Raw genomic sequence first — 25,038 nt, 5'->3', positions numbered from 1 at the left:
TACACATACAGCCTGAAGGTATGTGCATGTGTCTGTGTGTGTGTGTGTGTGTGTGTGTGAGTGGGCATGTATGTTCATGACACACGTGGAGGTCACAGACAACCTTGGGAGTTGTCTGTTGTCTTCTACTGTGAACTCTGGAAATCAAATTTAGGTTGCCAGTTTGAGGTGCAAACACCTTTATCCACTGAGGCTTCTCATTGACCTTTATGTAGCATTTGTTAATGTGTTTGTATGAAACCAGTTTCATAGTATAGAATTTTCCAATTATGGAGTCATGTCTCTCACAAAGTTTCAGGTTTAGGGGCTGGAGTGGAGCTGGAATTTGAACAGACCTCAAAGCTTGTGCTTCTGACAGTTACATTAGACACTAAATAGTCCTCGATGTTGATCTGATGGTTGTATTCTGGAGGGGGCGGTTCCTGGGGTAGTCCAGTTGGAGCTCACTGTACTTACTGTATTATTGTTAATCACAGGGGAGCATTCTCTACAAGGAAGGCTCATTTTCTGTCAGTTCTACTAAGAACCAGCCACTATAGTATCAAAACCCGTGTGTGTTTGTGTGTGTGTGTGTGTGTGTGTGTGTGTGTGAGAGAGAGAGAGAGAGAGAGAGAGAGAGAGAGAGAGAGAGAGAGAGAGAGAGAGAGACTGGGAATTGAACTTAAGACTTTGAGCATGCCAGACAAGCATCCTACAACTGAGGATATATAATAATCCTAGCCTTTTTCTCAATGTTTTTAAAAAAGCTATTTGTTTGCTTTGTTTTTCTAGACAAGGTTTCTCTGTGTAGTCTGGGCTGTCCTAGAACTCACACTATGGAAAAAGCTGACCTCGAACTCAAGAAATCTGCCTGCTTCTGCCTCCAGAGTGCTGGGATTAAAGGTGTGCACCACCACTGCCCAACTTAAAAAACAGCTTTATTTTGGAATATATATATATATATATATATGATTATTGGCTCAGTTGTAATATATATCTGTATAAATGTATGCCGTGTATGTACTGGTGCCTGAGGAGACCAGAAGAGGGCATTAGGTCCTCTGGAGCTATAGATGGTTGTGAGCTGCCTGATGTGGGTGCTGGGAACTGAGTCCTCATCCTCTGCAAGAGCAGCAAGCACTCAGAACTGCTGAGCCATCTTTCCAGGACCCTTCTCTCCATTATTGAGAAGGGTCTTTCTAAGTTACTCAGACTTGAACTTGTGATCCTTCTGTCTTAGTCTCTTCAAAAGCTGGTATTACAGGCCTAAGTCACTACACCAGGTTCAAAAAACAATTTTTTTTGGTTTTTTCAAGACAGGGTTTCTCTGTGTAGTTTTGGTGCCTGTCCTGGATCTCGCTCTGTAGACCTGGCTGGCCTTGAACTCACAAAGATCTGACTGTCTCTGCCTCCCAAGTGCTGGGATTAAATGCATGTGCCACTACCACCTGGCTCCAAAACTTTGTTTTTTCCCCAAGCTGAGGACCAAACCCAGGGCCTTGTGCTTGCTAGGCAAGCACTCTACCCCTGAGCTAAATCCCCAACCCCTAAAAACAATTTTATAGCAGTGCTGAGAATTGAACTCAGAGCCTTGTACATACTAGGCAAGTTTCTACCATTGAGCTCTATACTTAGTCTCTGAAATCTACGAGGTCTCATGGAGAACTCATTGGTTCCCCAGCTTCTACCTCTCAAGTGCTGGGATTATTACAGGCGTGTGTCATTGTATCCAGTGAGAACCCAGGAATTCAGCTGTAAGATTCTAAAGTACTGAAAACTCCCGAGTGCCTCTTCTCCATGTGCCCTTCCCTACAACATAATCCCTGCTAACTTGTTGAAAGTCCCACCCACTTCTAAGGTCTCTGGGAAAAGGACCGTATCTTGCTTACTGATGTATTCTCAGTATCCAGTAAAGGACCTGCCATATAGTAGGCACAAGATAAAATCTTTTGATGTGTGTATGAATGCTTGTATGGATAAGTAACGCAGCCTCCTCTTATGTTCTTGATATAAAACCACAAATCATCAATATTTAATATAAGATTTCAGTTTTTAATCAAAAGTAATGTTAGCATCCTCTTCATTCCCCGGTAACACAATGGCTACTGCATCCTTCACCTAGTGGAACTGACGTGCTAATTGGAGAAATCAGAGAATCTGTGTGACAGAGAGTCAAGCAAAAATACCTCATTGAGCCTTGGCTTTTCATTTCTCATTACTGAAGAACTAGATTTCTCCGGGGCTTTCAAAAGGGTAGGCTGCTTTTGCAGAGTAGAAGCAAATCTTGCCCTTCCCTACAAGGATTGAGTGAAAGGTCGTTCAGTTGATGCATTCTCATCTACCCAATTCACCTACCAGGGAAACACTCTTGAAAGCATGTCTCGATTTAGGAAGCAGCGTCGGGGCGGGGTATCGGTGGTGGGAATGGTAGCCACGCACAAGGTGCAGGGGTGTCCCCTCCTGACCCTCACCTCAACCACCCAGCCACGCTGGCTGACCTCCGGCTAACACACTCCGACTCTGCCTCTTCCCTGTGGGAATTCGGATTTAGTCATAGCCTGTACCTGCTGTGCCTGAGCGAGTGGAGGAGAGGACCAGTGGGCTGAGGCTGAGATCTGCTCAGACACATGCAGAGGATCTGAGGAAGGACTCTGACCTCAAAGCAGAAAGCACCCCCTCTTCCCACCACCCCTTCTAGCTGGGGATAAACTCTAGCTCTGTCTCCGCTTCGTCTGTGGAACACGAGGGACAGAGAGCAGGGAGAGGCCGGGGAGATGGCTTACCTGGGTGTCCTCTGCCAGCTTCAGCTCGCGCATCAGGTAGTTCTTCTGGTATTGCTCGTCGCGCTGTTTCCTGGTCTGGAGTCTCTTCTTCTTTGTCTTCTTTAGCAGCATCTTCTGATTCAACTGTTCCAGAAACGACAGAGGAACTGGTCAGAGGGGGCTGCAGAGCCACACTCATCCTCACACGGCAGTCCGCTTCACAGCCGGGACACTGTAGTGGCCTGGCATGTGGTCCTTGTTTACTGGTGTGGAGAATGAGCAGCAGTTCAGCCGCCTTCTTTCCAGAGGCTGTTCCCTATTGAGCACGCCCGACTCCCACCGATAGAGACTGCTACCAAATGGGGCACCTGGATCGATAGCCAAATGCACGTGACTGACAACACAAAACAGGCGCCTTATGCTAACAAGGTCAGGTACAGACGACTCTGATCACTGCGGCTAAAATGTTCGGCCTGGCGTCACCATAAAGAAGCTCCAGCAATTAAGCAAGAAGCAGACAAAGGACATGGCGACATACTTGGGGTAGGTGACCAGCTAGGACACTACTGCAATTTTCTTTTTGACTTACTGGTGACTGAAACCAGGAATTCACTCATACTAGGCAAGTGCTTTCTTCCTGAGCTGCATCCCTGGGGCTGGTGCTATAGTTCGTGCAGGTTCTAGGAGGGCTGGAACATTTGCTCAACTGTCTAGCATCACGAGGCTTTTGGTTTCGTGGTTTTTATGTTTTGCGAGTGTACAAGAACCGGTGTCCTCTCACCTCATTGGCTATGTTCAGCAGGTGGGCAGGAAGACCATCCGAGAGGGAGCTGTCCGAGCCACTTGTGCTGGGAAGAAAGAAGAAGAAGACATGGAAGGAACTGTTACTCGAGGAAGCAGAGGCTCTGCACTGAGGAGTTCACCGTCAGTGTGCAAAGCAAACGCTGACCAGATGGGCAAAGGTGCCTTGGCAGAGGGGAGAGAGGCTGTGGGATACACAGTCCTAGAGACTGTGATGTCCCTGAGGACAGAGGCATTTCCTTCTTCATTTCTTCTGAGCTGATGCTAATTCCCCAAAGCCAGGATTCATTCTACCGGTTACTCAGGGAAAATGTGCTGAATGTATAAATAACTAAAGGAGATGAATAATCAGCAGGCTAAACACCAGAAAAATTACTTCAGGGACTTTTAGCCAGGTGCAGTGGTGCACAACTGTGATGCCAGCACTTGGGGAGCTGAAGCAGGAGGATTGCTGAGTTAGAGTCCAACCTGGGCTATAGTGAAACACTGTCTCAATGAAGGCAGAACAAGCTGCATGTGGTACTAATGTGTCTTTAAATCCCAGCGCTCAGGAGGCAGGGGCCTGTGGACTTCTCTGAGTCTGAGGCCAGCCTGGGTTACATAGTGAGCTCCAGTCAAGTCTACATTGTGAGACCCTGTCTCAGAAGAACAAACAACAAACAAACACGCACAAAGTACAGAAAGAAGAGAAAAAAATTTGGGGGGGCTGGAGAGATGGTTCAGGGAAAGAGCACTGGCTGCTCTTTCCGAGGATCTGAGTTCAGTTCCCAGGGCCCACAGAGTGGCTCACAACCTTCTGCCACTGCAGTTCCAGAGAATGCAATGCCCTCTTTTGACCCCCCCAGTCACTGTGTGCGTGTGATGCACAAACATGCATGAAAGCAAAATACCCGTCTGCATAAAATAAAATAAAAATAAATAATCTTCCATTTTCCTGGTGTTTGTCTGAGGGATGCTAGAGCCTGAACCCAGAGGCTTACGGATGGATGCCAAGCAGGTTGTTTGCCATTGAGCTATGCTGGGGATGCTATGAATGTGTTGCTCTGATTGATTGATAAATAAAATGCTGATTGGCCAGCAGCCAGGCAGGAATTATAGGCAGGACAAAGACAGAGGAGAATTCTGGGAACAGGAGGGCTGAGGCAGGAGACACTGCCAGCCGCCACCATAAGTAGCAACATGTAAGATATCAGTAAGCCACGAGCCACGTGGCAAGGTATAGATTAATAAAAATGGGTTAATTTAAGATGTAAGTTACTTCTCAGCAAGAAGCCTGAGCCACTAGGCCAAACAGTTTAAATAATATGAGTGTCTGTGTGTTTATTTGGATCTGAGTGACTGCGGGCCTGGGCGGGACTGGAGATAACTCCAGCTACAGAGCTGCATCACTATCCCTGGAGCACTATTTTTAATGACATCAATTCTTTATTCACAGGTTCTGGATGCACATACAGACTAATGTAATCTTCCTCCACAAACTCTCCTCTGCTCTTTCTTGCAAGGGCCAGGATGGACAAGGACTCTGATGGTTAAACTGTTTTCATCATATCACACACGTTTACCTCTTCATGGGATATGGTGGACTGGAATTGAGGATGACACTGTATATAATGGAGGCTCCAGAAAGTGTCTTCAGGGCCAGTGGAATGGTTCAGTAGGTACGAGTGCCTGATGACCTGAATTCAGTTCCTCCCCACCCCCAATAATAATAATAATAATAATAATAATAATAATAATAAGTACAATTAGATTTAAAATAGAAAAGTACCTTGGGCACAAAACTCAAACTTCACAGGGGAAAAAGCATTTCAAAGCACTTGCCTAGCCTATTCTGCTCCCTCCCCTTGGCCTGCAACCAGGAGGCCTGCCACTGCAGAGCGGAGAGAAAGCCCTGTTTCCTGTGATCTAATTTCCAATGCGCTGTTCTCAAAGGCTTCTCCAGTCAAGAAGGAGCCTTTGAGGCTGCTGGATAATAGGCTCTGTAGTCTCTTTTGGAAATCAGAGACCACTTTAGCAAATGGGATATCAAGGCATTAGATGTAGCATGTCCCAGAAAATGTCAACCAGGTGTGCACACACAGAGCAACCTCACCATTCCTAGCCTGCCTTTATGTGCCGTTGTGAGAATGGACAGGTAGCACCCCAGGGAGGCTTGTGCCCACTGACTCTGTGGTATAGACGTTGGCAAACTCTTTCTTCTAATTCTTAGCTAAATACATCAGTTGTTCTGTCTGAGTCAGCTATGTGTAGAGTCTGTCTATTTTTGCCATTCCTTCTCCTGGGCTCTGTATATCAGTGAGCTGACCTGCACAGGACATTTTGATTCTTAGGCTGCAATAAGAAGGGGCTAGTGCAGTGGACTGAGGGAGAGTGGATGGGGAAATGATTGACGGGGCAACCTGCCTGGTCTGAGGTTTAAGTTCCCTATAGAAACATTTGTGAGACTGGGCCAGCAGAGCTGCTTAGGGGCCCAGAACTCTATGTGCTACCTATTGTGGGTGGAACAGCCACACCCTCCCAACTGTCCTACAAAGATGGAAGACTCCAAGCCCAGCCCCGTAACCTTTGAAGGAGGACTCGGGCAGTTAGAGGCACCTTGGCCAGAAAGCTTGGAGTAAAGGGTGCTATTCTTGCACAGCCACGAAAAAGAGAGAGCATGAAGCTGGAAGAGACACATACTAGTGGGAATAAGGGAGAAACTTGAGGGGAGGGAATGGTGTTTGGATTGAATAAAATGCTTTATGTGCTCCCCTAAAGAGATGACTCAAAGATTAAGAGCATTGACTGTTCTGGAGGACCCTTGTTCAGTTCCCAGCACCCACATGGAGGCACATAGCCATCTCTAAATCCAGGTCTAGGGGAATCTGACACCCTTTCTGATCTCTATGGGCACCAGGCACACATGTGATACACATACATACAGGCAGACAAAAAAAAATCATACATATAAAATAAAAATACTTTTTAAAATTTTTAAATAAAATATTAAGAGCTTTTTAATACACAAAAATAGACCCGGAATCCAGGCATAATTGTCGTTGTGGCCAGGATATCAGGTTTGGGTTCTTACTGCCTGTAGGTGAGTACAGATCCTTAGACAACTCTATGAGAAGAATCCAGAACCTCAGAGTTACAAGAGCCCTGTGGTGGAATGGGAAGACTGCTTTCTTCCTCGTCTTCCCCATTGTTCTGGTCCCTGACAGTTCCTTTGCAGATCACCTGTCTGATTTCAGGATGCAGGAGTGGGTCAAGGTGGAATCTGAGAAGCTTGAGAAATGCTTCCAGACCAATGGCTCACTATCAAGATCTCTAACTGTTTTGAACACAACAGGATCTAACTACCTGGAAAGGATTGACCAGTAGCTAAGTTGGGTTTGGAAAGCCCCACCTTCCTCACTTCTGTTTGCTAGTCTCCTCTTTTCAGAGCATTAAGACTGTAAGACTGAAAAACAACCTAGAATCCAATCAGTTTGACACTTCCTTCAATCACTAGTAATATTTTGTTCTAAATTATGATCACCTTTAGTATGTATTATTACAAGAGCCATTTTGTTTTGGTTTTTGAGATAGGGTGTGGTGGTTTGAATGAGAATGGCCCTCATAGGCTCAGATGTTCCCCAGTTAGTGGAACTGTTTGGGAAGGATCAGGAGATTTGGCCTTTTTGGAGGAGGTGTGTCACTGGGGGAGGGCTTTACGTTTCAAAAGACTGCAACTATTCACAGTGTCTGTCTCTTCCTCTGACTTTCAGCTCAAGATATGAGCTCTCAAGTCAGGTATAGAGGCACACGTCTTTAATCCCAGCACTTGGGAGGCAGAGGCAGGTGGAACTCTGCAAGTTCAAGGCCAGCCTGGTCTACACAGTGAGTTCCAGGTCAGCCAGGGATGCATAGTGAGGCCCTGTCTCAAACAAAACAAGATAAATAAAAAACAAATACAAAAACAGGATGTGAGCTCTCAGCTGTTCCTGCCACCATACCTTTGCCTTGCCATCATGGACTCTAACCCTCTGAAACCATAAGTCCAATTTAAGACTTTCTTTTCTAAGTTATCTATTGTTGCAGCAATAGAAAAGTAACTAAGACATAGGTAGGGTCTCTCTCTGTAGCCCTGGCTTTTCTGGAACTCACTACAGAGATCTGCTTACATCTCTCTCCAGACTGCTGGGATTAGAGGCATGCACTACCATATCTGGTCAAGGTCTTAGGACATGGAGATATTTTAATCTGCATGTACATGCTTTCAATCAAGTAGAGGCAAGCAGATCTCTGTGAGATCTAGGTCAGCCATGGTGATACAGTAAGACCTTGTCTCAAAATAAATAAATGGATGGATGGATGGAGAGATAGATAGACAGATAAACAAACAAATAAATAAGAAGACAGGGTGTCATGTAAAGGTAACCCAGGCTTTCCTCAAATTCCCAGTCCCCCTGCCCCTGTCTCCCAAGTACTGGCATCAACGATGTATTACCAATCCCTGATTTTCTTTGAAATGAAATTTGTTACCTGGATTCAATGTCAGACAAAGGAATGTCACTCCAGCTTGCTTCTAAGTCCACATCTTGTCCAAAGTTACTGAACTTCTTGTGGATTTCCTGTTGTAAGAGCTCCTTAAGCTCTTGTAGACACTGAGTGTACTGCAGCAAAGGGAAAACAATTTTGTACGCTAGTCAGGAGATGCTTTGGAGGGTACGCTGAAAGGCACTTACATTATTGATGCGGTAAGCTGTAATTCCTTCCTAAAGACATGGTAACGGACACGTGGCCTGGGCTAGACACATAAAACTATCTTAGAGCACAAGATCAGTGGGCACTGCCTTAGCCACTTCTCTGGCTATGGCCCACTTCTGCAACGGTTTCATCGATTGTTCTGAGTTGCGAGGAGGGAGCACTTAGAATGGCATTGTTCTCAGCCGGGCAGTGGTGGCACACGCCTTTAATCCCAGCACTCGGGAGGCAGAGGCAGGCAGATCTCTGTGAGTTTGAGGCCAGCCTGGTCTCCAAAGCGAGTTCTAGGAAAGGCTCAAAGCTACACAGAGAAACCCTGTCTTGAAAAACCAAAAAAAAAAAAAAAAAAAAAAAAAGAATGGCATTGTTCTGACTGTGGCCTATGGCAAGGATGGTTTGCATAAAGACATAGGTCAGCAGTAGAGTGCTTGGCTCACGTAAATGAGGAGGTCTTGTGCTCCATGTCCAGCATCATCAGGGGGAAGGCAGGCACTGATTAAACCTTTTGATTCTTTACCAAGCATCGCATCCAGGGTAGTGCTTATCAAGCCAACACTTAGACAGGGACCTGAGAGATGCGTTAGGGACTGTGGGACACGCCCCCTCTCAGACTGAGTGAGGGAATCAGAAATAGGCACTAGAAGAGCAGGGCCAAAGGAAATCTTCATGTTTTCAGACAGAGGCAAGCTTGAGAATACTTGCCGTGGAGGGGAAGCATAAAAAGATGAAAACCCCGGGGCCGGAGAGATGGCTCAAAGGTTAAGAGCACCGACTGTTCTTCCAGGTCTTGAGTTCAATTCCCAGCACCCACATGGTGGCTCACAACCACCTGTAATGAGATCTAGTGCCCTCTTCTGGTCTGCAGGCATACATGCAGGCAGAACATTGTATACATAATAAATAAATAAATTAAAAAAAAAAAAAAAAAAAAAAAAAAAAGAGGAGACAAAGATCATCGGGGTGGACTCTGGACCCACACGAAACTCAGCAGAGTAGTAGCAGCTGAAACATTTCCTGAAACTCCGTTTTTACCTTGGTCTGGTCAGGATCACAGAAATCCAGAATCGTGTCACAGACATGATAACCTAGGGACTTCAGGTCCTCAACGGTAAAATGAGTGTCTCTTTTACTGCCTGGAAAAAAACCCATAATTTTTTGTTAGATTTTTAAAATCGGGGGTGAAGAGGTGGCTCAGCAGTTAAGAGCATTTACTGCTCTTGCAGGGGACCCAGGTTAGGGTCCCTGAACCCACATGGTGGCTCACAACCATCCATAGCTCCAGTTCTAGGGGATCCAATGCCCTCTTCTGAATTCTGCAGGCAATGCATGCAAGTGGCACACATACATACATGCAGGCAAAAGACTCACACACATACATATAAAAATAAAATTTTAAAATTGTGTGTAGTTATAGGTTTCTGTGTGCATAAGTACAAATGCCCAGAGAGACTAGAGGCTTGGATCCTCGAGAGCTGGAGTTACAGATAGTTGTGAACTGCCAGACACAAGTGCCAGGGTCAAACCCAGGTCCTCTGGAAGAGCAGCAAGCATTCTTAACCACTGAGTTATCTCTCAAGCCCTAGGTCTTTTATTTTAAAGATTTTTATATTTATATTTATTTAATGAACATTGACATTTTTTTCTGCATGTATGTCTGCACCATGTGTTTGCTTGGTGACTTCGGAAGTCAGAAGAGGGTGTCAGAGCCCCTGGAACTGGAGTTACAGATGGTTGTGAGCACGTGGGTTCTGGGAATTGAACCTAGATCCTCTCCGAGAGTAGTATGTGCTCTTGACAGCTGAGGCATCTTTCCAGCCTCCTAAATCTTATGTGCTAAATCTAATTTGTGAGTGAATTTTTAGAGTATCACTCCTCATAGGGCTGGAGGGGCTCAGCATTAATAATGCTTCCACAGGACCCAAGTTTGGTTCCCAGCACCCACCCTGGACCACTCACAACTGCCTGCAACTCCAGTTCCAGGGGATCCAACACCCTCTCCCAACCCTTGCAAGCAACTGCACACACATGACAGACATACAGAGGGGGGGAGGAGAGACAGAGACAGAGACAGAGACAGACAGACAGACAGAACACATTTACACACAGAGAGAGACATACACAATGTACATGAATAAAAATAAAAGTAAGTTTTTATTCTAGAGTAGTATGTTTCTGAACAAGACAGATCTCCTAGCTTTAGTTTGGTCCAGAAGAATCTCTGACAATGAAAAGGTTTACTATTGTAATGGATTATCAAGTTCTTTTGAAATCATTTTGGTTTTACTTTGTGGCAGGTACTGCCTGCTAAAGCAGTGCTCACAATTCAGGTACTATTCTTGTCACTTAGAGGGAATATGAGCGTCAAAGAAGTTAAACACCTGACCCAGGATCACAGAGCTTAATCAATGCAGCTGGAGGTCAGAACTGAACTCCTGACTCCAGGTCCCGAGGAAACACGGTGATATGCGGTTCAGTGATGCACTGTACTCCACATTCGTACCTGCGGTACCTACGGCTAGCAAGGAAATCCTCCGCACCAGCCATTTCTCTGGCTTTCCCAAGCCTGTCTTCTCCCGGATGCTGTGCCAGGCTTTCCCTGGCCAGGTTTGCCTCTTACCCAGGGTAGACCCGCCAAAGGTGGACTCTATGGTGTAGCTGTTTATGACGCCCATCCGCCACATCACAACTCTTCCGGTTCCCTCTTTGCACTTTTGGACCTTAAAGTTACAACTGTCAAAAGAGAACTGAAAAGAAACCCAGATTCTCTGTTAATCACATAGATGGGCAAATGCAAGATGTCTGAGAGTCATCAACAGGAAACAAGAATGGTTCTCTGAGAGCCATTCTTGTTTTACATGTTATTTCCTAAAATATATTCCATTCAAAGATACTACTTTTTTTTTTTTCCAACACAGAGTTTCTTTGTTAGCCCTGGCTGTCCTGGAACTCACTGTGTAGCCCAGGCTGGCCCTGAACTCACAGAGATCTGCCTGCCTCTACCTCCTGAGTGCTGGGATTAGAGGCGTGCGCCACTGAAAATTTTGAGAAATGTCAAAAGGTAGTGGTGGGTTAGGAGTTCTGTGGTCATCTCGGGTGGGGAGATGGGGTGTTAACTAAATAGGTCTCACAGCATTTAATGTGGACTGTGATCTTTAAAAGAGAAAGATACAGATATTTCTATTTTCCAGCCTTATTTGCTCCTACCTCCAGAGCATCTTGCTAGACTAGGATCCCTAAAAATCTGGGTACACGGGCACACTTTGCCATTTCAGGTACTAGCCAGCTTTTCTAAGTCTTTTCTTGACATGTAATCAGTAATTTTTCAGCCCTCTTGCACCTTGTGAACGCTGGGGCTACATGTATGTTCTCCACGTGGGCTCTGTGACTTATTTTCCATCACGAAATGTGAACTCTCGGATCTAGGTTTTCCTCCAAATATGATTTTTGATTTGTATGTTTCTTACCCTCATAATCTCTGTCCCTCCGTGGTGTTAATCTTCTTGGTAGGAGTTCAATACCCTCCTTTGCCTTTCATGCCCAGCTCAGCTCTTTGTCATCCTACTCTGCTAAGAAGGTTTACAAGAAGGTATCTTGCTGTCTAGCTCTGTGGAATCCAGGGGTTCTAGAGAGGTACCACAGAGCATTCCTCCCGGGAAGACTGAAGGAGCTAGAGCTAACAGGGTTCTAATCCCAGCCCCAATGCTCCGCTGGTTCAGTTCTGAGTTATAGTTATGATGTCATCTCAAGACAAAAAAGGGAGAGAAAACTGGATCTCTTTGTAACAGGTAAGAACAGCACGCATAAAACATTTCTCACACTGGTTTTGATTTTTGGCATGGGGGGTTCATTACCCTACACTGACTTCAGACTCACTAAGTAGCCAAGGATGACCTTGAAGTTCTGATTCTTCTGTCTCCACCTCCTGAGTGCTAGGATTACAGGTGTGTACTGCCATGTCCAGTTTATACAGTGTTCATACAAGCTGGGCAAGCACTCTAGAACTGAATTACATCTCCAGCCTGGTCACGTACAGCCTAATGGGATAAAATTTGAACTATCATTTTTCTAGATCCAATCTAATCTCTAATGGTAGTTATATTTGTGAACCTATTTATAATGGGGAAAAGCAACTTCTAAACTAATGTAAATTATCTGTATTTGTCCAATGATCACAAAGCTGTTAGTTAACTATGAAGCTGTAAAATTGTTTCACTAGCTTTGTGTTTTTAGCCTAAGATAGATTCATGGTGTCTCCTGTCTTGGCCTCCAGAGTGATAGGATTATGGACATGTATGTGTTACCAGCCCTGGATATTTATGATCTTGTGTAGAGACTCATATCACATTAACATTTTTGTGTGTGGGGTGCACATAGGTGTGCATGTGAATCAGTGTGTGTACGTGCACACATGTAGAGGTCAGAGGTCAACCTTGGGTGCCTTTTTCAGGAGCCATTCACTTTTGTTTTGAGACAGGATCTCTCCTGAGCCTGGGACTGCTGAGTGGGCTAGGCAGCTGTCTAGCCCCGGGGATCCATCTATCTCCTCAGCACTGGGATTACAAGTGATCACTACCATGCCCAGCTTTTCCTATGGGTTCTGGATTCAGACTCAGGCCCCCCATAGCATAGCAAGTATTTTTACCAACTGAGTTATCTCCCCACTGACATTAACCCTGTACCCATCCTTTAAAGCCTTCCCCTGCTAAGCACAGAGTTAAAGGTAACAGATAATCACCTCACCCAGGAAGAGTTTCAACTTTTGCCCAGGTGAACTACCCAGAGCAATTTTTAAAAAATTATCGCTGGGCGGTGGTGGCGCACCCCTTTAATCCTAGCACTCTGGAGGCAGAGGCAGGTGGATCTCTGTGTTTGATACCAGCCTGATCTACAGAATGAGTTCCAAGGCTACACAGAGGAAACCCTGTCTCAAAAAACCACATAATAAATAAGTAAATGAATCTTGAGATAGTTTTGAGCTCAGTGGTCGGGCACATGCTTAGTATGCATGAGACTCTAAGTTCAGCATGTGTACACACATGCATGTGCGAACACACACACACCATTTTTCACTGAAATAATTTACACATGAAAAAACTAACTCATCTAAATGACACAGTTACATAAACAATGTGCAACTCAGTCAGGCAGGGTGGTGCACGTTGTCATCCTGGTGCTTGAGCGGCAAAGACAGGAAGACTGCTGCCCATCTAAACAGAGAATTTGGGGCAGCCAGTCTGAAATAATCAAACAAACACACACACACACACACACACACACACACACACACACACACACACGAATTAAAAATTCCAGCACATAATTCAGTGGTGTATCACATCTACACAGCTGTTCAGCCATCACTACAATCTGAGTGTGGATGGAACATCTCCAAAACCACAGAAAGGAATCCACAGACTCGGGATGTAGCTGGTGCTAAAGCGCCTGCCCACCTTTACAAGTCCCAGACTGATGCCAGCTCCACCGGTGGAAAAACTTAAACAAAAAGATACTCCACACTCATTAGCGGCTCCCTCCTATTCACTCGCACCCCACACCCCACACCGCCATCCCTGAACCACTTCTGGCTTTATAGATTTGCCACGGGCTGGCAAGACGGATCAGTGAGTAGAGACACTTTATCCCCAAGTCTGATGACCTGATTTTTCTCCCTGGGACCCACATGGTAGAAGGAGAGAGCCAACTCCTGACCGTTGCTCTCTGACCTCCACACATGTGCTGGGGCATTCTCTTACTGCCCTGTTCTGAAAACAAACAAAGTGTAGACTGGCCTTTCTGCAGATGTTGCTCAACAGTTAGCACAAACAAGCCAGTGGTTGATCCCCAACACGGTGGTGGGGGGAAACGTCTTTTCTGAACATCGAATGCAATGGAATCATATAATATTTCATCTCACTTCTTTCATTTAACTTAACATGATCAAGTGCATCTATGTCCTAGCATATCAGCATTTAAAACTTACGTTACTGCAAGTAACACTCCACAATATGGATATTCCATACTTGATCCATTATCAAGTCACTGACCCAGAAATTCCTTACCTTTTTTTTGCTTTTTGGCAGATCTTACTTTGTAGCCATGGCTGGCTGGAAGTTGCTATGCAGAGTAGGCTGTCCTCAAAGGCACAGAGATCTGTCAGCTTCTGCCTCCAGAGTGCTGGGATTAAAGGTGTGTACCACCATGCTTGGACGATTCAGCAACATTTTAAAAAATTATTTGAAAAACTCTTTTTTTTTTTTTTAAAGCTGGGCATGGTGTTGCATGCCTTTAATCCCGGTACTTGGGAGTCAGAGGCAGGGGGATCTCTGTGAGTTCAAGGCCAGCCTGCTCGACAGAGTGAGTTCCAGGATAGCCAAGGCTACACAGAGAAACCCTGTTTCAAAAACAAACAAAAAACAAAAAAAAATATTTCTTTTAGATTTAAAATGTTTCTGTGTATAAGTGTTTTGCAGGGATGGATGGATGTACACTATGTGTGTGCCTGGTGCCCTCGGAGATCAGAAGAGGGCATCAGATCCCCTAGAATTGGAGTTACAGATGGTTATGGGCCACCATGTGGGTGCTGGGAACTGGGTCCTCTGCAAGGGCCACAAGTGCTCCTACCCATTGAGCCATCTCTCCAGTCCCTGATCCAGCAATTCTTAAACCACACTTTAATTCTTTTTCTTTTTTTTTTTAAGATTTATTTATTTATTTATTATGTATAGTGTTCTGTTTGCATGTATCCCTGCAGGCCAGAAGAGGGCGCCAGATCTCATTACAGATGGTTGTGAGCCACCATGTGGGTGCTGGGAATTGAACTCAGGACCTCTGGAAGAACAGTCAGTGTTCTTAACCTCTGAGCCATCTCTCCAGCCCCACTACACTTTAATTCTTGACACCAAGGTTCCTGGGAACACTAAAGATAATAACGCTAAACACCATGAGCCAAATAAGACCCTTCCTCCAGGAAGCGGGCTTTGTCCCTCAGTCAGAAACTCAGGGCACATGCTTACCTTATCTGGTGCATTTTTGCTTAACATTAGAGGAAAGACTCGTTCATGAAGCCAGTGCTTGCGACTGTTGCTATTACAGCCGTACAGGAAGATATTGTTCTTACGACTGTGCCCGTGGAAATCACAGTACAAGAGAACCTCTCTTTCTTCCAGAAGCCTAGTGAGGAAGAAACAAAGGATGCAGTGGACTTCCAAACTACCTATGGTCACAGAATCAGTCAATAGCAAAACCAGTTCTCCTGTGTTGGCCAAATGCGTCAGTCAGCCCAGCCCTTCTCCTATCTCTTCACACCGGTGTGACTAGAAACTGTCATTCATATCTTATCTGCTACATGTTTACCTCCAGTGGGATGGAAGCTCTTTTAAGATGGGTGCTATTAACCGATAGCTTCAAGCTGCTTTCACACAGGCTTGAAAAGTGCAGGCTAATTTATTACTTTATCTTCATCACAAGCAACATTTGGTGATATTAGTGGGCTCAGATCCTGGAGTCAGAGGGCCTGTATCCAAATACCTACCCTGTTCCTTATTAGCTCTGAGTCCTTCTTGAAGTTTTTAAACAGTTTTGGAACTCAATTTCCTTATTGCATGCAACAGTGGATATTGACCATCTGTAATCTCAGAGGGTTAATGGGGAGATTAAAATGGCCAATGTGTAAAGTACTGATCATAGTATCTGTTACTTCATACTTAAGCACTCTTAGCTTCATTATGATTACAGCTTTAGAAGAATACTAAAACTCCCCTGACCTTTTCGATCCAATTGTTTGACTTAAAAATCAAACAACTGGCTGGGCATGGTAGAGCACACCTTTTATCCCAGCACTCAGGAGGCAGAGGCAGGTGGAGCTCTGTGAGTTCAAGGCTAGTCTGGTCTACAGAGCAAGTTCCAGGACAGCCAGGGCTACACAGAGAAACCCTGTCTCAAAAGACAAAAAAAAACAAAACAAAACAAAAACACCAAACCAAAACAAAAAACAAACAAACAAACAAAAAAAAACACAAAGAAACAAAAAACCAAAACAAAAAAAAAAGAAAAAGAAAAAGAAAAAGAAAGAGCGAGCTGAGCCCAGCATGATGGTACAAGCCTTTAATCCCAACAGAAGGAGGTAAACCTCTGGTTTGAGGCCAGTCTGGTCTACAGAGTGAACCACGCCAGACCCTCCACCAAAAACAAACACGGAATAACTGGGCTGGGGAACTGGTTCACTTGGTAAAGTGTTTGTTATGCAAGCACAAGGCCCTGAGTTCGGTTCCCATTTAAACGCTGAGCATGGTGGGGAGTGTGTAAAACCTTGACGTGGGCAGGATGGTTGGAGGATACACAGACTGGCGGCTTGATAGCCAACCAGTCCAACCAAAGCAAGAAACTCTGGGTTCAGTGAGGGATTCTGTCTGAAAAAGTAAGATGAAATTGAGAATATAGCTCAGTGATAGAGTGCTCACCTAGCATGTGGTAAGCCTTAAGCTCAATTCCACAGGAGTGAGGGCAAGTGAAACGGTTGATATTGAAAGGATTAGCCCACTGGAGCATGTGGCTCTGACAGGCCTTTCCCTTCTCCCCAATTCCCTCTGCCTTGCTAAAAACCATTAGATTACATTCCTAGAGCTAGCTACCAAGGTGGCTATCCAGGGTCGGAGAGGGAGCCCCTGCTGAGAGGGAGTCTTGTTCAGATATGTTGATACAGGCCTCATTTTCTTTTAAAGATCTGAAAATTAACCCATAGTCCAAGACTCTCCAAGGCCATACCAGACTCCTAAAACAAGAGATGAGACCTTCCTCCTCCTAGAGAGGAGTATCTGGCATTAAGGTTCACAGCATTCACAGAATTATCAACAAAGAGGTCTCACCTTTTGATCATATTCTTGGTGTACCAAATGCAAGGGAAAGAGTCCTTAAGAACGGTTTTATAATGTCTGTTCAAGTCCCTTCCAGCCAGTGAACACCGGTAATTGCCCACAATCACGCCATCTGGATTTAACATGGGAATCACCTTGAAGACAAAGATGTCCCTGAGGAGCTGGGCATCTGGGGAGTTGCTGAGGATGAAGTCCAAAAAGCCTCTCATGATCCAGGAGCCATTGCTTTCTCCGGGGTGGACTCTGGCACTCAGCACCACAGCTTTCTTTGCGGCTGCCTCTTGAGGGGTCCTGGATGGGTTGGTGATGGTGAGCAAGTAGACAGTATTCCCTGCCAGACTCCGGCACAAAGCTCGGAGCTTGCAGAACTGAGACTGGATGGGGTTGTTTGCTATTGACAAGAGATAGCATTGCAAGTCCGTGTAAGTGTACGGGTAAAAGTGTGCAAAGAAGCAAGTGTCCTGGTCATGGGGAAACTGAATGGTCCAGGTGAGACAGTACAGGGGCTGCTGCCCGTCATCCATGTTGTTCTTATAGTACTTAATCTCGTGTCCTTCTCTCCGCCAGCCGATGTTGTAGGTGGTGGCATCCAGCTGTGAGTACATCAGAGGTTTCATCCCCACCGCATACAGGCTCTTGGGCTTCAGCAAGTTGACAATGGTGAAGCGGTAGGTGACCTCTTTCCTGGTATTCTGAACTCTAAAGTAAAACCACTGGGTGTGTTTGTCTGTGTAGAGGTCGGTCCGCAAGGTGAGTTCATACTCATAGACACCTCTACAATGAGAAGAAAAGAGAAAGAACATCTCTACAACCTCATCCCCTCCCCCTCAAAGCCAACATGGGAAAGTATTGTTTTCTCTGTGTATAAATGGGTCGATCACAACTGCCTCTACACCAAATGCATCTTCTCTCGTTTACCCACCTCTCCAGATCACACAATAAACCGGTGAAACCTGCGGAAGGAAACTTTGGGACTGAGAAGGAAGAGTCTCCAATCTCTCTGTGAGCTGAGTGTGGTGGGAGGATCTTAATTTCCAAGCCAGCCTGGACTATACAGTGAATTTGAGGCTAGTCTGAGTTTCTGAAGTTAGGGAAACCTTGTTTCAAAAAGCCAAACAAATTCACTGTTGCATGGGATGTTTGGAGGTTCTGTTAACTTCTTGGTATCTTTCTAGAACGGCTCCTAGCCGTTTCTAATCACTGCTGTATGTTTCTCTGAAACACACTGAATAGCGCCCTATCTCGGCTGCCTGCTAGCTATCCATCTTACAGATGAAATCACATTGTGAAAACGCCTGAACCTCAGTGTTTTTTTTTTTTTTTCTGGTCATCAATTATTTGAAGATGAGAAGACATCTCTGGAGTATATTCACTTTGCTTAAAGGGAGCAAGATACTGGGGCTGGCAAGATGGCTCAGTGGGTAAGGGCACTTGCCACCAAGCCTGATGACCTGAGTTCATCTCAAGAACTCACATGGAAAGAACCCAAAGCTGCAAACTGTCCTCTGAGCTACACAGATACACTCACGCAGCATGCCACATGTGTGTCCTCTCCAAAAGAGAAACATTTTTTAAAAAGGAAGAAACTTTGGGGTTGGGGATTTAGCTCAGTGGTAGAGCGCTTGCCTAGCAAGTGCAAGGCCCTGGGTTCGGTCCTCAGCTCTGAAAAAAAGAAAGAAAGAAAGAAAGAAAGAAACAAACTAGGCATAGTCATGCACACACACAATCCTAGCATTTGGAGCCTGAAGCAGGAGGACTGTAAAGTTAAGGCCGATCTCAGAGGTAAATCCTGTCCCCAAAACCAAAGAAACAGAGATGGAAAACGAATTCACAAAAGGAAATGTACATGGCAAGAAAAAGAAAAAAAATATCCACCCATGTGCACAATTAAGAAAATCCATATTAAAATAAGAAGTAGCTGGGTGGTGGTGGACTATGCCTTTAGTCCCAATACTTGAGGCCAGCCTGGTCAACAGAATGAGTTCCAGGGCAGCTGGGGCTACACAGAGAAACCCCGTCTTGGGGGGAAAAAAAGAAAGAAATAAGAAGTGGTCAGGCTTAGCAGTAGGACACGTGCTTAGAATGTGTTAGGCTCTGGGTTCGATTTACAATTTTCCTTAGATGTATTTATATGTATGAATGTTTTGCCTGAATGTATGTATGTATATGCACCATGTGTGTGCCTGGTGGCTGCGAAGGTCAGAAGAGGAGGGTCAGATCCCCTGGAACTGGAGCTATGGATGTTTGTGAGGCACCAGATGGGTGCCGGGAACTGAACCCAGGTCTTCTGCAAGAGCAAGAAGTGCTCATAACTGCTGAGCCATCGCTCCAGCCCCTGGGTTCAATCGGTTTTTGTTTGTTTTGGGACAGGTCTCTCTCATAGCCCTGAAACTCACTAGGTAGACCAGGCCAGCCTCGATCTCACAGAGAACCACCTGAACTTCTATGCTTAAGCAAAACTCCTCCTCCTTCCGAAACTTGAGTAGGTGTGATTACAAACAAGTACATGGCACTGTGCCCAGCTTTCACAAATAAAAGGAGGTGTATATATTTAGATATTTATACTTATATATGTAATTTGTATGTATTACACATGTGCATTTGGACATATATACCAAACTGCTAATATTTCTTACATACAGGACTTTGTCTGTTGCATATATTTTTTACTAATAAAAATGTTAAAATTTGCCAGGCAGTGGTGGTGCACATCTTTAATCCCAGCACTCAGGAGGTACAGCCAGGTGGATCTCTGTGAGTTCGAGGCCAGCCTGGTCTACAGAGTGAGTTCCATGACAGGCAGCAAAGCTACACAGAGAAACCCTGGCTTGAAAAACAAAACAAAAGTTAAAGTTTTACATATCCTTATTGCTGTGTGTATGAGCATGTGTGTGCCATGGCATCTGTCTGGAGGCCACAGGCCAACTTTGTGGAGCTGGTTCTCTACTTCCACCTTTCCGTGGGATCCAGGGATTGAACTCAGGGTGTCAGGCATGAGAGGCAAGTGACTTTACCCACTGAGCCATCTTGCTGGCCCACTGATACAACTTTTAAGTGAGCTCTTTTTTGTTTTGTAAGCAGAAGAAATAATTTCGTGTTTTATTCTGGGGAAAAATTAGTCCTAATGATTCCATTCTTTTTCATCCCCCTAATAAGTTTTCTGCCGCCTCTCTTTTGCAAACATTCCAAATTCCTGAAGTCATTCCTAAAGACACCCCTCAGCCACTCCCGTCCGCGCCCTTTGGGAAACTCCTTGTTACTCACACTCTGACAGCTTTCTGCAGATTCCCGCTCTCAAACCTTGATTCGAACAATAGAGTATTATCTTCCGGCCCTTGCAACGTAACGGCAAGTTCCTTGATAATTCCTCGTTTGCCCCCTATTCTGGAACTGGTGAAGTAGGCACCTTCTGTGGGCACTGCAGGCGAGAAAGATACCGTTAGGCTACGTCCCACTCAGAATTCACTCATTCAGCAAGTCTTTCCTGAGCCCTACCAACCATAGAAATATTCAATGGATTACTTGTTGTCCTTACCGGGACCCTTCATTTTATTGACGTTAGATGTTTTTGCATATAGTAGTGGTGCTCGAACACAGGGCCTCACCCTGCCAGGTCAGTGTTCTACCAGTTAAACTACATCTCTAGCAGAGGCCCTTAATTTTCAACAGTGCATCACTCTGAAGTTATTTATTTATTTATTATTTTAATTTTTGTTATTGTTTGTTTGTTTGTTTGTTTGAGACAGGGTTTCTCTGTGCAACAGCCCTGGCAGTCCTGGAACTCGCTTTGTAGACCAGGCTGGCCTCGAACTCACAGAGATCTGCCTGCCTATGCCTCCTAAGCGCCGGGATTAAAGGCGTGAGCCACCGCCGCCCTGGCACTCTGAAGTCCTTTAAATGGTTTAGAGCACATCCTTTGGATTCAGGGCTTCCCTTGGCATTGCATACCCTGCTTGTTTCCATCTAAGTCCTGGTTTTAAAGGTTGTTGATAAAAACTGAACTCTGGAGGAGGAGAAGGTTGGAGGACTGCCAGGCCATACAGCAAAACTATATCCAAACGTCAAAACCCAAACCACCAACCCTGACATCCTATGGATGAAATGGAACAAAATTAGAAACAGTGGTGTTCTGGCTGCTTCCTAAAGAGGATTTGAAAACATCCGCATGCAATCTTATTCTACAAAACATCCAGTAGGACCTATCGATTTTTAAAAAGGTAATGGAAAATAAAATATAGCGCACACAAGGTTTTGGAATATTCTTCCAGAATAAAATGAAGAAAGAAGTTTGAGAAAAATTGGCATGGGTAAGTTTGCCTAGAGGAGAATCAAAATGTCAGGAATTAGTAAAAATAAAGGTTATGGTGAGCATTTTATCCCTAAAACAAAGCTAGGGGACAAAGCTCTGGTAGAAGCTGGGAGTTTGGCCCCCAGTGTCCACATGAGGAGCACATAACTGCCTGCAACTCTGGTTCCAGGGGATCCAGTAACCTCTTCTGCTCTCTAAGAACACGCCACTCACCTACACACAGACACACACCTACACACAGACACACACCTACACACAGACACACACCTACACACAGACACACACCTACACACAGACACACACCTACACACAGACATATACCTACACACAGACACATACCTACACACAGACACACACCTACATACAGACACACACCTACACACAGACACACACCTACACACAGACACATACCTACACACAGACACACACCTACACACAGACACACACCTACACACAGACACTCACCTACACACAGACACATACCTACACACAGACAGACATAATGAAAACTAAAAGGCCTTTAAAAGAATGCTTGAGCACTATCCATTTACATTTACTTTTTTAAAGCATAAAACAAAGCTATGGCAAAAAGGGAAACTTCAGAACATTTGGGTCGGCCATCGAGATGCTCAATGGATGGGGATGCTTGCCACCAAGCCTGATGACTGGAGTTTGATCCCAAGGATCCACATGGTGAAAGCAGAGTACCAGTTCTTACAGGCTGTTCTCTGATCTCTAAACATGTGCTGTGGTACATGCCCCCCCCCCAAATAAATAAATGTAACTTTTAAAAACAAAACATGAAGCCGGGTGGTGGTGGCACACACCTTTAATCCCAGCACTCGGGAGGCACAGCCAGGTGGATCTCTGTGAGCTCGAGGCCAGCCTGGTCTACAGAGCAAGATCCAGGACAGGCACCAAAACTACACAGAGAAACCCTGTCCTGAAAAAACAAAAACAAAAACAAAATAACAAAAGACAAAAAAACAAAAAAAAACCTTCTGAATTCTTAGAATAATAATAAATTGCTAAAGAATTTTTCATGGCTTTGCTGAGAAACTCAATGAGAGTATTATATCATTAATTCAGGTGAGAGTATTTCATCATCAATTTTTTTAAAAAAATTCTTTTGAGACAGAGTCTCTCTGTGTAGCTGTGGCTGGCCTGGAAGTTGCTACATAGACCAGGCTGGCCTCAACTCACAGAGATCTGCCTGCTCTGCCCCTGTTGGTATTAAAGGCGTGCGCCACACCAGGCCCAACCTCTCGGTTTCCTTTTGTTGGTTTTTTGAGCCAGGGTCTCGTGTGTTCAGGCTGGCTTGGACCTCCACGCAGCGGAGGAGATGCTTGGGCTTCTGACCCCGGCTTCTGCTGTCTGACCTCTGTGCTGTCTGCTCTGGTGCTGCGATGGAGCCCAGGGTTTGGGGATTGTTGAGCAAGCACTTTCCAACTGAGCTCTATTCCCAGGCCAGCACCCTCAAGTTTTGCAGTTCCTGTTGAAAAGGTACTTAGATCTTCATAGTTTCAAAGATTTCTCTTTGTCCCACAGCATTGTTAGTATTGTGTCCTGAAGAAGCTACTTTTTCAGCTTTCTTTGATACTTTTGTTAACTCGATAAAAATTTATTTTCTCACTTATTTGTCAATGACTTTGTAATTTAAGCAATTTTTAAATATATATAATATACTTCATAAAATTGTGAATTTCGGGAGCTGGAGAGATGGCTCAGAGGTTAAGAGTACTGACTATTCTTCCAGAGGTTCAATTCCCAGCAACCACATGGTGGCTCACAACTACCTGTAATGAGATCTGGTGCCCTCTTCTGGCCTGCAGTCATACATGCTGTATACATAATAAATAAATAAATCTTAAAAAAAAAAATTCTGAATTTCTTTTTTTTTTTTTTTTTGGTTTTTCGAGAAAGGGTTTCTCTGTGTAGTTTTGCGCCTTTCCTGGAACTCACTTGGTAGCCCAGGCTGGCCTTGAACACACAGAGATCCACCTGGCTCTGCCTCCCGAGTGCTGGGATTAAAGGCGTGAGCCACCACCGCCCGGCCTGAATTTCTTATGAAGATCATCACAATGGTAAGCAATTTTTACTATACTTTCATTATATTTATATAAATGTTATAATATTCATTATATATTTCAGATGTTAACACACAAAGCCAAGATACTGCTATCAAATATGTTGACCCTGGAACATTAACCAAACAGCAGTGTTAGTAAGGAATCTGACTTTTTTTTAATTAATTTATTTTTTTATTACACTCATGATATTCATTAATTACACTCATGATATTAATTACATTTGTGGTATTCATTGATTACATTCACAGTATTCATTCAATAATTATATTTATGTTATTCATTAATTACATTAATTATATTGACTTATTACATTCATGATATTATGTCCTGATATTACTGTCCATTTGTGGGGTTTTTCCATCACACAAAACAGAGGTTCTGTACTTAGTAAATCACTGCTCTATATTCCTTTCTTCTCTATCTTGAGATAACAGGAATCTGACTTTTTTTAAAATTTATCTTTTATTCATTTGTATGTGCATGTTTACATATGTGCAAGTATCCATGGAGACCAGAGGAGGGCGTTCGATTCTCTGGAGCTGGAGTTAAAGGAGGTTGCGAGCCACCCACTGTGGATGATGGCAGCCAAACTCAGGTCCTCTGGGAGAGCAGCAAGTGCTCTTACTGCTGAGCCCTCTCTTTGGCCTCAAGGACATATACATATTTGATCATCTAATCATATATATGCATGTATGTATGTGCGTATGTAGCCCTGGCTGGCCTTGAACTCACAGTGATCCGCTTGCCTCTGCTTCCTGAGTGCTGGGATTAAAAGTGCGCACCACCACTCCCAGCCTCAGGGAACTGACTTTCATAACTGGTCCTTCTGACAACTTTTGCTCCCATATGCAATCTTGTCAATGTAGAGTTTGGATAACAGCTGGAGAATAAACTATAACAGAGGAAATACGCATGAAAAGACGTCATCAGGAGAAGAACATAAGCACAGAGGAAGCAGGAGCAGAAATAAAACCAAGGGTGCGTAAGAACAGTCCAATCGAAAGCTGCGAGGCCACAGTTTTTTTGTGGAACTGCAAAGTACAGTTCAGCAAAGAGATGCCATTAATACAGAAATTTCATTATTTTGTTTAATATTTCAAAGTTACATTTAAGGTGGTCTAACTTCTGTAGCACAGTAACATTCGTTAAAACAGAACAACGTGCCAGGTATGGTGGCACACACCTATAATCCCAGCACTCGGGTGGCAGAGGCAGACAGGTGGGTCTCAATGAGTTCAAGACTAGACTGGTCTACAATATTGAGTTTCAGGCCAGCCAGGGCTACGTGGAAGGACCCTGTCTCAAAAATGAATAAACAAATAAGTGAAAGAAGAAAGGAAAATGTATTAACATTTAAAGAAGAATTACTGAAGCTAGGCAGTAGTGGAAGAGGCCTTTAATCCCAGCACTCGGGAGGCAGAGGCAGGCAGATCTCTGTGAGTTCGAGGCCAGCCTGGTCTACAGAGGGAGTTTCAGGATAGCCAGGGCTACACAGA

The 25,038-nt window shown here is 44.6% G+C and overlaps 1 protein-coding gene across 10 annotated transcripts in view; it reads right to left on the bottom strand.

Annotated features, from left to right (window-relative positions):
- The window catches only part of Agbl2 (AGBL carboxypeptidase 2), a 61,681-nt gene that overhangs the window by 21,471 nt on the left and 15,172 nt on the right, over positions 1-25,038 (bottom strand). For 7 of the 10 annotated variants that reach the window (XM_059260855.1, XM_059260856.1, XM_059260863.1 and 4 more), the window contains 9 exons: positions 20,408-20,561; positions 17,135-17,917; positions 15,284-15,440; positions 10,888-11,014; positions 9,303-9,403; positions 8,049-8,179; positions 3,523-3,589; positions 2,763-2,885; positions 2,166-2,273 (listed from right to left, as the gene is read on the bottom strand). In XM_059260855.1, the coding sequence (XP_059116838.1) occupies positions 2,166-2,273; positions 2,763-2,885; positions 3,523-3,589; positions 8,049-8,179; positions 9,303-9,403; positions 10,888-11,014; positions 15,284-15,440; positions 17,135-17,917; positions 20,408-20,561 (1,751 nt within the window). Of the gene's footprint in view, positions 1-2,059; positions 2,137-2,165; positions 2,274-2,762; positions 2,886-3,522; positions 3,590-8,048; positions 8,180-9,302; positions 9,404-10,887; positions 11,015-15,283; positions 15,441-17,134; positions 17,918-20,407; positions 20,562-25,038 lie in introns of those variants that run through there. The other 3 variants (XM_059260861.1, XM_059260862.1, XM_059260858.1) reach the window with 3 other exon arrangements.

Source organism: Peromyscus eremicus, chromosome 4, assembly GCF_949786415.1.
Source record: "Peromyscus eremicus chromosome 4, PerEre_H2_v1, whole genome shotgun sequence".
NCBI lineage: Eukaryota > Metazoa > Chordata > Mammalia > Rodentia > Cricetidae > Peromyscus > Peromyscus eremicus.
Note: the sequence above shows the minus strand (reverse complement) of the source record. Positions and strands in the feature narration are given on the sequence as shown.